The sequence below is a fragment of the Eupeodes corollae genome, chromosome 3 (assembly GCF_945859685.1).
Source record: "Eupeodes corollae chromosome 3, idEupCoro1.1, whole genome shotgun sequence".
In the NCBI taxonomy this organism is placed as follows: Eukaryota; Metazoa; Arthropoda; class Insecta; order Diptera; family Syrphidae; genus Eupeodes; species Eupeodes corollae.
This window is the reverse complement of record NC_079149.1, coordinates 64,294,011-64,306,394: the sequence shown is the minus strand read 5'-3', so window position 1 is coordinate 64,306,394 and position 12,384 is coordinate 64,294,011. Positions and strand designations below refer to the sequence as shown.

The 12,384-nt window shown below is 30.1% G+C and overlaps 1 protein-coding gene across 1 annotated transcript in view; it reads right to left on the bottom strand.

Moving 5' to 3' along the window:
* Positions 1–12,021, bottom strand: part of LOC129950964 (photoreceptor-specific nuclear receptor) — a 44,951-nt gene extending 32,930 nt beyond the window's left edge. The window contains exon 1 of the mRNA XM_056062937.1: positions 11,775–12,021. Coding sequence (XP_055918912.1) covers positions 11,775–11,817 — 43 coding nt within the window. The 5' untranslated portion in view covers positions 11,818–12,021. The remainder of the gene's footprint in view (positions 1–11,774) is intronic.
* Positions 12,022–12,384: the final 363 nt, after the last annotated feature.

The window sequence follows — 12,384 nt, the reverse complement described above, 5'->3', positions numbered from 1 at the left end:
AGTTTCAGTTTTTTAAATACATCTGAACAAAGTAACCTTTTGCAGTCTAAGTGTTATGTTGTCGCATGATGTTTGCAGTTTTCGAAACAATGATAATGTTGGCATTATTAAAAAGGGCAAAAATAAGGTACCTGAACCAAATAAGGACCATCTTCTAATTGGGCCCAGGAAACAGAAAACATCAAAATAAACCCTTCGCATTTCATTGCAACCGGTGCTCTCCCATAGTGTTGAGACTGGCAGTTCAGTGAATTCGCAAAGCTGTGCGCGAGCGTGTTTTTGTAGAAAAATTAATAATAAAGCTGTTTTTTTATGGACAAAATTTTGCGGTAAGTACTTTTTAAATTTGTTAAGTGAATTATATAGTGTTAAGCATCTTGCACATGAGCTACGAACTGCGAACTGTGGATGTTCGCATATTTTTTACATTCGCAGACAGCGACGAATTGTCAATCTATAATTTCCCTTTTCAACAAACAAAACAAGAGTAGTATAATTTTGAGGTTAAGTTGAACTCGAACAATTTATATGTTGTAGTGTGGACGGTATGTGGAACGCGAATAGAGTTTGACAGTTTGTAGTAACCTCAGTGCAATTCGTTACTACAGAATTGTTTTCACAAAATGTTTTTATCTTAGAGAACAAAATAAAAATTGTATTATCCTAACATAAGTGCCAATTAGTTTCTTATAATTTAAATGTGTTTTTGTATAAAATTGACCTTCTAGATAGATTAAGCATAAAGCACAGACCTGAATGCATCTACAACATGGATGATAAAGACTGTAGAATAAATTTGCATCACCAAAAAAACGTATTGGATCTTAAAGCCTGTCACCGTAGTAGGCTGCGGTAACGTCATAAGAACTGCAATTCCAGCACGCTTATTTTTAGTTTCACACTAATTTTTTTTAAGTTTGTTTAAGTTCAATTTTGTCAAGAAGTCATTTTAAACTCTCCTTGAAATATATTATACAATATATATCATACAAGTTGTCTGTTTTGCTTAAATTTTACTATTTTAGGAAGAAATTCAACATTGTCATTCAACATATGGGCCTTATTTGGAGCACAGGTTCCTAATAAGGTCCAACTTAAGGTTTTTGTTTAAATTATTAAAAAAAAATATATTGAACAACTTCTTTAAACTTAAGTTCCCGTTTTATTTTTTATAATTAAACAAATTTTTATATTTAATAAATATGATTTAAAGTCATGAAAATGAAAATAAATATAAAGCAAATAAATAACTAATTTTGATTATTATATATGTAAACACTTTTATCATATATGTAAAGTCAAATTTGTTTCTTAATTCAATTTATAATTTCACAAACTAAAGTGAAAACCTTTTCATACAGAGACAATCAGAATTTGTTTGTAAAGGATGTCTCGACAGTTGTTGTATACGGTTTGACAGTTGGGAAAGACTTTTCTGGTTAGTAAGGTTTGGCAATGCAACAACGCTTCCAAATTACCTTTACTTTCGAAAAAATACATCTGTTCGTAAAGTACGTCCCGTTTCTAAACCTGGGGGGTCATTCCGTAAAACGATAATCGTTCGACGATATCGTTTCGGCGATAGTCTCACTTCACGTACGACGATAATCGTCAAAGTGATATCGTCCAAACGATAGCGTTTGCACGTTAGCTAAGTAGGTATCGTCTGCTATAAATTTCCATTGACAACTAAGCAAATTGAAGCAAAAAAGTTTAGGTGTAGTTTAGTTTTGTTACAAAATGAAAATAAAAACTCAAAAAAATACAATGAATTCGGTTACGCTTTTTTCATATGCAAAACATTAGTAATCTCTCTTAATTGTTGTTAAATAAATAAAACACTTGTAGTTTTGGAATTGCAAAAGAGGACTTTATAATGATATTATAAAAAATAAATTTACCAGACGGTTGTCGTTCTACATACATAATGTACATATATACATTCAATATTCAAATTTGTTGTAACTTTTGAAACTTTGGGGCGTAGGAACATTGGTATATTCGACAGGCAACAATTTTTGTATCGCTCTTGCACAAAGCACTAATCCAAATTAGTTTTGGAAACATTAAATATTTTTGAAGCCAAGTTATGTTCCCTGTGGATAAAATGAAGTCTTCACTTCCTTCCCTTTGACCAAATTGGGTTCATTATTGCAGCTGATTTACAAAAATATAAGACATTGAACAAACATTTTCACATTATTGTTTTATCTTCGGCAGCAACAAATGAAAACACAAAAACAAAAAGTGACAATAACAACAAACATCACAAAATAATTGGTATGTTTATTAACAATACGTTTTCTGCAAATTTTCAAAATTTCCCATAGAGAAAAACCAAGTTTAATAACATTTTCAAGCTATTGAACAAGCATTATCTTTCGTTGAGTTCATTTTGAAATTTGGAACATACTTAACGAACTTATACTGAAAACGATTGAACGAGACGATAGTGATAAAGTTACGTGAACCAAATTATTGACGATATCGTTAATGATAATCGTTTTGACGATTATCGTTTCGGAAATTACGGAATGACACCCCTGGCTTTGTTATGGTATATGGCGAGCGCATCGAGCTATGCTAACTAATTTGTTGTTTAAAAAAAACTATAAACATAGACGACATCATAATTTTGGATGGAATCGGCTAAGGCCATTTGTGATAAATGACACTCACAAAAAGTAAAATTACCGGGTTTCCAATTCGGTTTGCTAATTGTTCTTATATTTTCATACAAAATGAACGATGCCGATTCAATTATTCTTTAGAAGCGAAAATGATGAGAGGGATAATAATTACAGCAGACAGGTTCGTTTACTGAATCAGAATCTGTGTAGCAAATCAAATATTTTTCAGCTTTCGTTTGACTAAGATTTTTAACCTTTTTTTTTTAATAGTAAAATTAAACTCATGTTATTCATTAAATTGGACTTCGCGTTCGAGGTTAAAATTGAAATTAAATAGAAAGAAAAATAAAGCAAGTGGTATGTGATGCCAATTTTTGGAGTTAGAGTAGCAGTTTACAAAATTGTGGAAATTATATATAAGAAATAAATATCATTACCTTTATGATAACATGCATATAAAAAAAACTATTTCCACAATATAACTGTGCAATCCATATTTAAATATTAAAATTTTAGTAACATCTCCAACTATGACTAAAACAGTTTAGATTCCTTTGACTTTTGTATTTCGTTACTGTATTGAACTTTTAAATCTACGTTTACCTACACTGGTTACGTACTTTTTTGCCACCATTGAAATTATTAGAATATCCAGTGGAGGTGTACTCTATTTGAAAAGTTTTTATTGTTCACCTATACAGTATATTTCAATATATTTAAGTAATGGCACACATATATTTTTGATATTTTCCATTGAGCAAAAACTTTATTTTACTCAATAATTCTTACGGGCACATTTATTAAATAATTTCCCCAAACACTTTTCACTTTGCAAAAAAATAAAATCCTGCAAAATAAAATTAAAAACAAAAGAATTTTTGTTGGAAAATCTATCCATAGCATAGGAGGATTTTACACGAATAACAAAAACAATATTCATAGTATGAATAACACCGAAAAAAGTAAGTTACGAGTCTCGAATGGATCTTATGTGATTTCGTTCTCAAATGTTGGTACGATTGATATTGCATTTGTAGTTCGATGGATGCGTTCGTTGAATAGTTGTGCATTTGGAATCATGTGTTTTCCATTGGGGAAAAAATCAATCTGTTATTATTTAGTTTTGTTATTGAAAATGGACTAACTGGGCTTATTTTGCAAGAGAAAACAATAGAAAAGATATTTAAGTTTTGCTATGTTTACACCAAAGGTTTATCTCAGTTTACATTAAATAAATCTTTTGGGTTTTTCCATCGCACAAGAATATTTAAAAATGATTAAGTTTGATAGCACTTCCTACAATGCAAATGATGTTTCGATGTGTGAAGTGCAAGTGAGATACATAGTTTGATTCGTGTTAAACAATGAAGAACTGATTAGTTTAGCACCATATAAGAATATTTTACCTACTCCATGTCCATTTTTGTTTGTAATTTGATTAAAACAAAACCATATTTTTTGTACACAAACATGCAAATAAACAGACCATAATGCATTATCTGTAAAACCAACACCTCCACATGGATATTTCTTCTCAAATTTTGACTCGACTCAGATCTCCAATGGAAATCGAGTCAAATTAAGCTTATTTCAACTCGATTCAGGTATATAAAGAATTGAGACCATCTTCAAGCTCGATTCAACACCACATGTTAATGTAGTAGTCTACGAACAAACTCCCTGCTTTAAGCAATTGTTAAATGAACTTTTTTTTATAGAATCTCAATTTTCAGATGTTTTCTTACCATTTCTTCTTGAAAATTGTATATTGTTATTTTTTCTGTGATATTGAGTTTCATACCCAAGCTCAATGTAATGTCAACAGAAGTAGTTGCAAGAGACTCAAACACATATTCCTTTGGCTATTGAATTGTAGTTTATTTCCAATTTAGACAAAACAAATTCGATGGTTTTTTTCGTTTATAGAAAACTCTCTTTTGTTGAAAAATGAAAAAAACATAATTTCCAAAATTTATTGTTTGGTGAGAAAAAAACAATAGCTACATTGCAAATTAACAAAACATTTCAAGAAGACTTTGCACTTTGCGAATTTCAGTTTGCTAAAACTTATTTTGCAAAATAAAAGTGCAAAGCTGCAAAGGGAGATATGGTTGGGGAAACAGGGCATAGGTTTTACTTTTTATATGCGCTTGCAAGAAGTTCAAAACGTTTGAAATGGGTAAATATGGTACGGCAGACAGATGAGTTAAAATAATCAATAAAATGCAAAATTTTTTAAAATTATCAATATTGTAATATACATTTTGAAAGGTTTTTCATGAAATATTAATCAAGCACCGCAGTGAATTTTTAAAATAAAATAATAATAAAATCCTTACTTTTCTGCTAATCTTTCGTAAATGAAAAGGAGTATAGAAAAAATATAAGATACAATTTAATTTCGTACTTGATTTGGTATACATACTTCAATTTTTAATATCACTGAATATTCATAAATGTTTAAATCAAATTTTAAAAAATATTGTAAGCTTCAACGCCTTATATCAGTAAATAATATCAATCTTAACAGTTTCGTGCTATGGTTTCTCTTTTAGAAAATGAAACGTGCTACAAAATTGCACTTGACTTTTTTTTGAGTTTTTTTTTTAAATTTAAACAATAATTTTAGTGGCCCGTACTACCTTGTTGGTAAAAGTTAGGGATATGCTGACTTATATTTGAAAAAAAGGCAGTTGAGCTATAGTTTTTTTTTAAATGATTTAATGCTACGAGTTTTGTATGTGGGTTTTTCAATATTGCCGTTTTTCAATATTCCCGTTGAACTTTCATGCCAGAGTTCTTGGGTTTGATCCCTGGTTATGCCATCTAAAGTATTTTTCACCAAGAATAACTCTTGTCATGAAAAAGTGCTTTCTCAGATCAGCCGTTCGGATTCGGCATATAATATGTAGGTCCCCTCCACTCCTGACAACATTACTCGCACACAGGAATAGTTGGGAGTTGTAAGTCACTAGGCCCTTGTTCTTCATGGACTGTTGCGCCACCCAATTTATATTTATTTTCAATATTCGCAATATATTATCAGCATGGGAATAAAAAATGTAGTCGCGAAAGTAGCGCATTTTAAAAAAACGAAACCATCAAAAATAAGTGGACATAAATTGAAAACAAAATTCTGTCGAAATATCAGAGTTTAATTTCATTTTTTACCAATTTTTTTATTGGAAATTAAACTACGATCAACTCAAAAAATTATCAAAATAATCAACATTTCTAATTTTTAGTATTCTATGCATACTATTCTTTGATTTTTGGTATGCATACAAATTTCTCCAGCTTGTTGATGAAAATATAATGAACACAGAATTGAAAGAAAGTTCAAAATAAATGGAAGTTATTTCTTGTATCTATTTTTAACCATCCCAATATTGAAAAATAAAATTTGAATAAACTCTACTTTGCTTACTTTGCGTACTTTCACAAGTTCTGAGGATTCTTACTCGCTCTCATGCTGAACCTTTTGCCATTGATAATAAAATTGACATCTCAATACTCATTGCCAAATGAAAAGGTACTGCAACCGCCATATTTACCTTTAATTTTAACAAACGCGCAGAACTGAAAAATATATAATTTGTTCCAAGTCATCACTTTGAAATTATTGCTATTAATTTGCCACGAAAAAAAATGTTGATTCTACTTTGTCATATACACTAAGTTACAAAAAAAAAATGGCGCAGTCATACATAATGATGTGTTGTTATTATTTTTGCAGAGTTATTTTGTGCCTCAAAGCCTTCGAGATCGTCACCAAACAGGGGTTTAAGTGTCTTAAAGACTTTAATCAATGAGAGGGCTCACTTTGGGGAGGCGTTTAATTGAGAGTGATTTGGTCGTACACCAAGACTCACGACAAAGCACGATCGAGCCCGACTAGGGTATAGATCTCTTCACTGATAAGACCAGGTTTTGTCTACGCTCACCAGATGCACGTAAAAGGGTGTGGAGAAGAACAGGTGAGAGATACAATTCGACAACAATTGCCCGGCGAGAAAATTTCTGGGAAGGTTACGTCATGGTGTGGGCAGGAATTTCAGTGCACAGAATAACTGGGCTGTACATAGTGTAATTATCGGTGAATTCCAATTTATTGGAAATATTTCTTGCTGATGATGATGAATGCGAGGCCTCAAGGTGCCCATTTGTTTATTTGTACATAAATAATAATAAACAGTACTGAATTTAAAAAAAATATTTTTTAAATATTTTAAAATATTGCGAAATTTCAAGATGCACCACTTTTTTGTAACTCAGTGAAGATACTTTTGTTGCTTTTATACCAAATAACCACATCAATTGTTATTGTTGGAATTGTATTAGATATTTTTAGAGTTTATGTTAAAAATATTTGTGTTTTTTTAACTTCTCATAAGAAGTAATCGGTCGAATTGATGATTTACACATTTCTCGATGTTTCAAGGTACCTAGAATCTAAATAAAAGATTTCCAGGGAGATGTAAAAATTGGTTTTCAACTTTAATATCTTTTTAAAAAGATATTGGCTTCAAAAAAATTTCATCTTATAGAAAATATTGTTTTTGACATTCATTAAAATGTTCATAAAAATACAACGTTTAGTTTCTTTCATAAAAGTTTAAATTTTCAAAATATAGTATACGCAAAATTGGTAAAAACTCATATTCGATTCTAGATGTCTCTTGAATAAATGATGGCATTGACTTCAAAATGATTTCATTCTGTGCTAAATTTTGTTGTTAATCTTAGATATTGTTGTAAGAAAAATCAAATCTCTATTTGTATATACATATAAGAAATACAAATTTTCAAGAAACGCTACTAAAATTGGTAAAAATTTGTTTTCGACTAAAGATCTCGTTAAGAAAAATGGATTTTAAAATCAAACTATATTTCATCATATGCAAATTATTATTATTTAACTGACAACATTTACAAAAAAAAAACAGAAATTGATTAGAAATGGTTTTCGACTCAAGTATTCTAAGAAGAAAGCAAGACATTGTCTTTAAATTATTTATCTCACACAAAATATTGTTATGAATACTTTGTTAAAGTCAAACGACGGGATGGGAAGTTATCAGTGTGGGTCTTTTTAAATTATAATTGAATGACAAATTATTAAAAACTAAGAACTTGTTATACAAAAATTGATATCTGTCTTTAATATCGTAATATCGAGAATGGAACATTAATTATTGCCAATTTTGTGTAGTATTTTTTGCAGATTTTAATGTTTTGTGAAAAAACTGACCATTGGATTTTTATAAAAATTGTACTGAGAGTTGAAAACAATATTTATTTGTAGGACGAAACTAGTTTGGATCAAATATCTTTAATTTTTGAAAGATATTTCAGCCCAAAATCATTCATAAAATGATAGTAATGGTTGTGTAAAAAAAACTGTCAATTTGATTTTTCTCAAAATTGTACCGATGTCAAAAACGTTATTCTTCATTGTATACAATTATTTTATAATAACCTAATATTAATATTATTTCTTCGTAAAATATTCGAGGTGACAAATATTTTGTCTGTTTTTTTTTTATAAAAAACTGTTAATTGAATTTGTTTAAAATTTGTACTAGTTTGGTATCACACATTTTATAATATAAATACCATTATGGGAAGATAATATATTTCATGAAATCACCCACTCAATTTTTTTAAAAGTCCTTTCTGGATTAGATTTTTCTGTGTTATTAACAATAACATTTATTTTAAGTCGGTATCTTAACTGGTTCTTGAGATATGGACGACAAAAAATATTCCCGAACGTACGTACAAACGCACGCACAGACATTTATCTGGAAATCTTTGATGAAAAGTCGAGAAATGTCAAAAGTTTCTATTCGACAAATCGAAACAGTTAAAATAACTTCCTATGGAAAGTTAATAGAAAATAGTAATGGGTCAATTTAAAATTTTGTGAAGTTTTTGAAGTGATATTTTTTTAAACAAGTTAATGTTTATTTGGATTCTCATTGAGTACATAATTCAAATAAAATTTAAGGAAAATACTGTTAAATTTTGATATTAAATAAAAAACATATTTGTAGGTTTGAAGCAATGGATTTATATTTCATGATAAGAAGAAATGTGTACTATTCAAGATAGAAAACGATATCAACCGAATAGTAGTCACGGAAAGGATTGGAGAATTATGTCGTTTTAATAAAATTTTACATTGCCAATTTGAAAGTTTCTAGCTCTGTATGCCTTGATAACTTGTCGAATTCGATCTTAGCAAGGCAAGTTTCGTGAGCGTGTAATAATAAGCCAATCTTTAGACTGTATTTGTTGGAACTAAACGTGGGATAGAGGTCAGTAGGTGCTATGCCAAAGATCCACAATCGATTTAAGACCTTTAAGATTGATTTCGTGAAGCTAACAAGGACTTACAAAACCGAAAACTTGCAAATAAACAATAAGAAAATTGTTTCAAAACGATATAGTGCTGCCAACATTCGATTGATATTGTTTTTTTCTTGTTAATAGCTGGCCATAATTTTTATCATGAACTGAAAATCCAGGGATTTATTTTAAGATAAAGATTAAAATAAATCTATTAATCAAAGGAGATGTCAGTGAACATTACTTATATGAATTCCTGAATATTGCAATAACTGGGAAAGACAGAGTGTTGTAAGGCATTCCACATTCGCGTTGTACGGCTAAAGAATGAATCTTTGTATTTGACAATACGACTAAAGTTGGGCTCAAAGGGTATAATACCCGTGTTTTTTTGGAAAATCTATCAATAGTAAAACAAAAACAATATCCGCAGTATGAATACTACCGATACAAGTTAGAGTAGAATATTACTACGGATAGGTTTTTGACATTTTAACGAGTCTCGAATGGATCTTATGTGATTTTGTTCTGAAATTTTGGTACGATTGATATCGCATTTGTATTTCGATAGCAGTGTTCGTTGAGTAGTTGTGCATTTCGAATCATGTGTTTTCCATTGGGGAAAAAATCAATCTGTTATTATTTATTTTTGTTAATGAAAATGGACTAACTGGGCTTTTTTTGCAAGAGAAAACAATAGAAAAGATAATTAAGTTTTGCTATGTTTCCACCAAAGGTTTATCTCAGGTTATATTAAATAAATCTTGTTTATGTTTCCCACCACCCAAGAAGATTTAAAAATGATTAAGTTTGACAGCACTTTCTAAAGTGCAAATGGTGTCTCAATGTTTTTTATGAAGTGCAAGTGAGAAAGTTTTATTCGTGTTAAACAATGAAGAACTGAATAGCTCAGCATCAAGCTAGCTTCAATACCATGTGTTAATGTAGTAGTCTACGAAGAAGCCCCCTTCTTGAAGTTTTTATTTTATGTCAAATTGTTTGGTTAAAACTCTGAAATCGACTTTCATCTTACACAGACGTATTTTCTTGATTTTGTTAGTCAACTATTAAAAATCAGCTTACCCGATTTACCTCCTGGTCTGAATTTCGCTATTTTTGGAATTTGTTGATAAATTATTCTGGCAAGTATTCAATTGTATCAACTTTCAAATATAAAAACTGGACTACTGCGGGTCCAGTACTGTTTAGAACCAGTGCTCCACTATCGTAAACGTTTTCATTTAATTTTTTGTTCTGTAATATTTAAATGCAATTTTTTTTTTGTATTTTGTGCGTGTGTTAGGCTATAATTGCATTATTTTTACTAACAACTAACACATGCACTTATAATGAGCCTCTGATCGTAGTTTGACGCTTGCTATAAGCTTACTACTTTCTGAAATTCTGAAGTGTAAAAAAAAACACGGCTAATGATAAGCACTCCTAGAAGCGCGAGGATTACGGTTGAACTGTTTAAGGGTCTAAAGCGAAAACTATTCCTAACTGAGTTTTCACAGGTAGCAAAAATAATAATTCTTTAGTAATCTAAGTTTCAATCTTTAATATTAAATCAACGTTCAATGACTTCTAGACAAACAAATTTCGTAAATTTTATGATTACTATATAAAATATTCTATAACTTGCTGTGATACTGTGATTCGCAAAGATGAATTTTGAAAATTCGAATCTGAAATTGTTTAATCAAATTGAATAGAGTTGATTCATCTTACACAGACGGAAAGCTTGGGGATATAACGTCTAAAGATAAAATAATAAATCCAAAAAAGCCTGTCTTACGACCAACAAATATATGTATAGGTACATATGTATGTCAAAATCAATAATTTCAATATTTTTACGATCATCACTATACATACTTAAAACAAAAAATGTCATATCGCTTATAAGAGCACCCACAATCTGAAAGTTGAACAATCCAGAGAAAATGTCATTTCACCTAAATAGTACATAAACCTTATCGTTTTTTCAAAATGTTGGATGACTTAATGCGTTTCTGTTGAGTGACATCAATTCTTCAAGTGACTTAAATGTTTAAAAATTCTTATGTTAGGAAATGCTGTGTTAAAACCTTGCGATGCAGTGGACGAAACGGTTATATCCCGACTCAGTCGTTTGCTAGATCATTTGGTTTCCTTCCAAAGTCTAGTGGCGTCGGTCATTTCGGTTAAGTGACATTCAATTTCTGACCATAAATGATCTTAGGCCATGTGCTAAATAATGCGACCGTCGCGTTTAATTGCTCTTTGCCAATACGAAATTTAAAGACATCACAGAAATGAGAAGTATAACACCACAATAAATTTAAACTATTACTAAATTATTTTGTTTTAAAAAATATTTATATAAAGCCATTATTGTTATTAAATTAGTAAAATAATGTTGTTTTAATTTCTTGATTGTAGAAATTGTGTCTATAGCTTTGTCTCAAAAAACACAAATCCTTCTTATGTGTGAATTTTATATTTAAGAAAAAATGTTTTACTTCAGTTTTTCTTTAGTTTTTCTTTCAGTTTCTTTAATATAACAAATACATATCTTCACAGACATAAGTTTTAATTTACAATTAATATTGCAGTTTTGTTAATATCTTAAATGTTTCTTACGGAAAACACATGGGCTCATGATGGTTTGTATGCCCCAAAAATTAACTTTTTTTTCAATATGTTATTGATATTAAACTGTATATTCCTTTTTTCGATAAAATTGCACTCTTAACACTTTAAATATAAATTAATTAAAAAACCACAAACTATATTTTTTTTAAAACAGACCTTGATTCTCAGATCGAATAACTGCATTGGCTTCAGAAGCCATTCCGTAATGATAATAAGGTAACTCGTGTTAATTTTAGAAAAAAACGAAAATTGTAGCAAGGTTTGTAGGTAGTTAGGTAGGTACCTACTTACAACCAACAACAACAAAAAAGGCGAAAAAACTCGGATTAATCTTGACTTTTGCCTTAAAGCAGGAAATCGAACGCAATTATGAGATGCTTTGTTTCGCGGGAAACCCGGAATCACAAACAGATAACACGGATAACACAGAAATGTTTAACTTTTCACTTTCGAATGATTCAGGTAGGTATGCTATGGTTGGTATCCTTTAAACGACATATCAAGTGCGATTTATCATAAAACAGGGACAAAAATAAAATATACACAACCCATGTATACTGTTCACTCCCATAATATTATAAGGGTTGAAAAGCCACACAGTCACACCACCACTACATTATCAAAATATCAACGGCATTTACTGTTCTCTTTCTGCACAAGTACCGCTACCGTAACGTTTTCTCGTTTTGCTGATGGTAGCTTGATGATGGCGTCTTCCTATTGTAGAGATTTTTCATATTATTTCCTATGCTTTGATTCGTCGTTC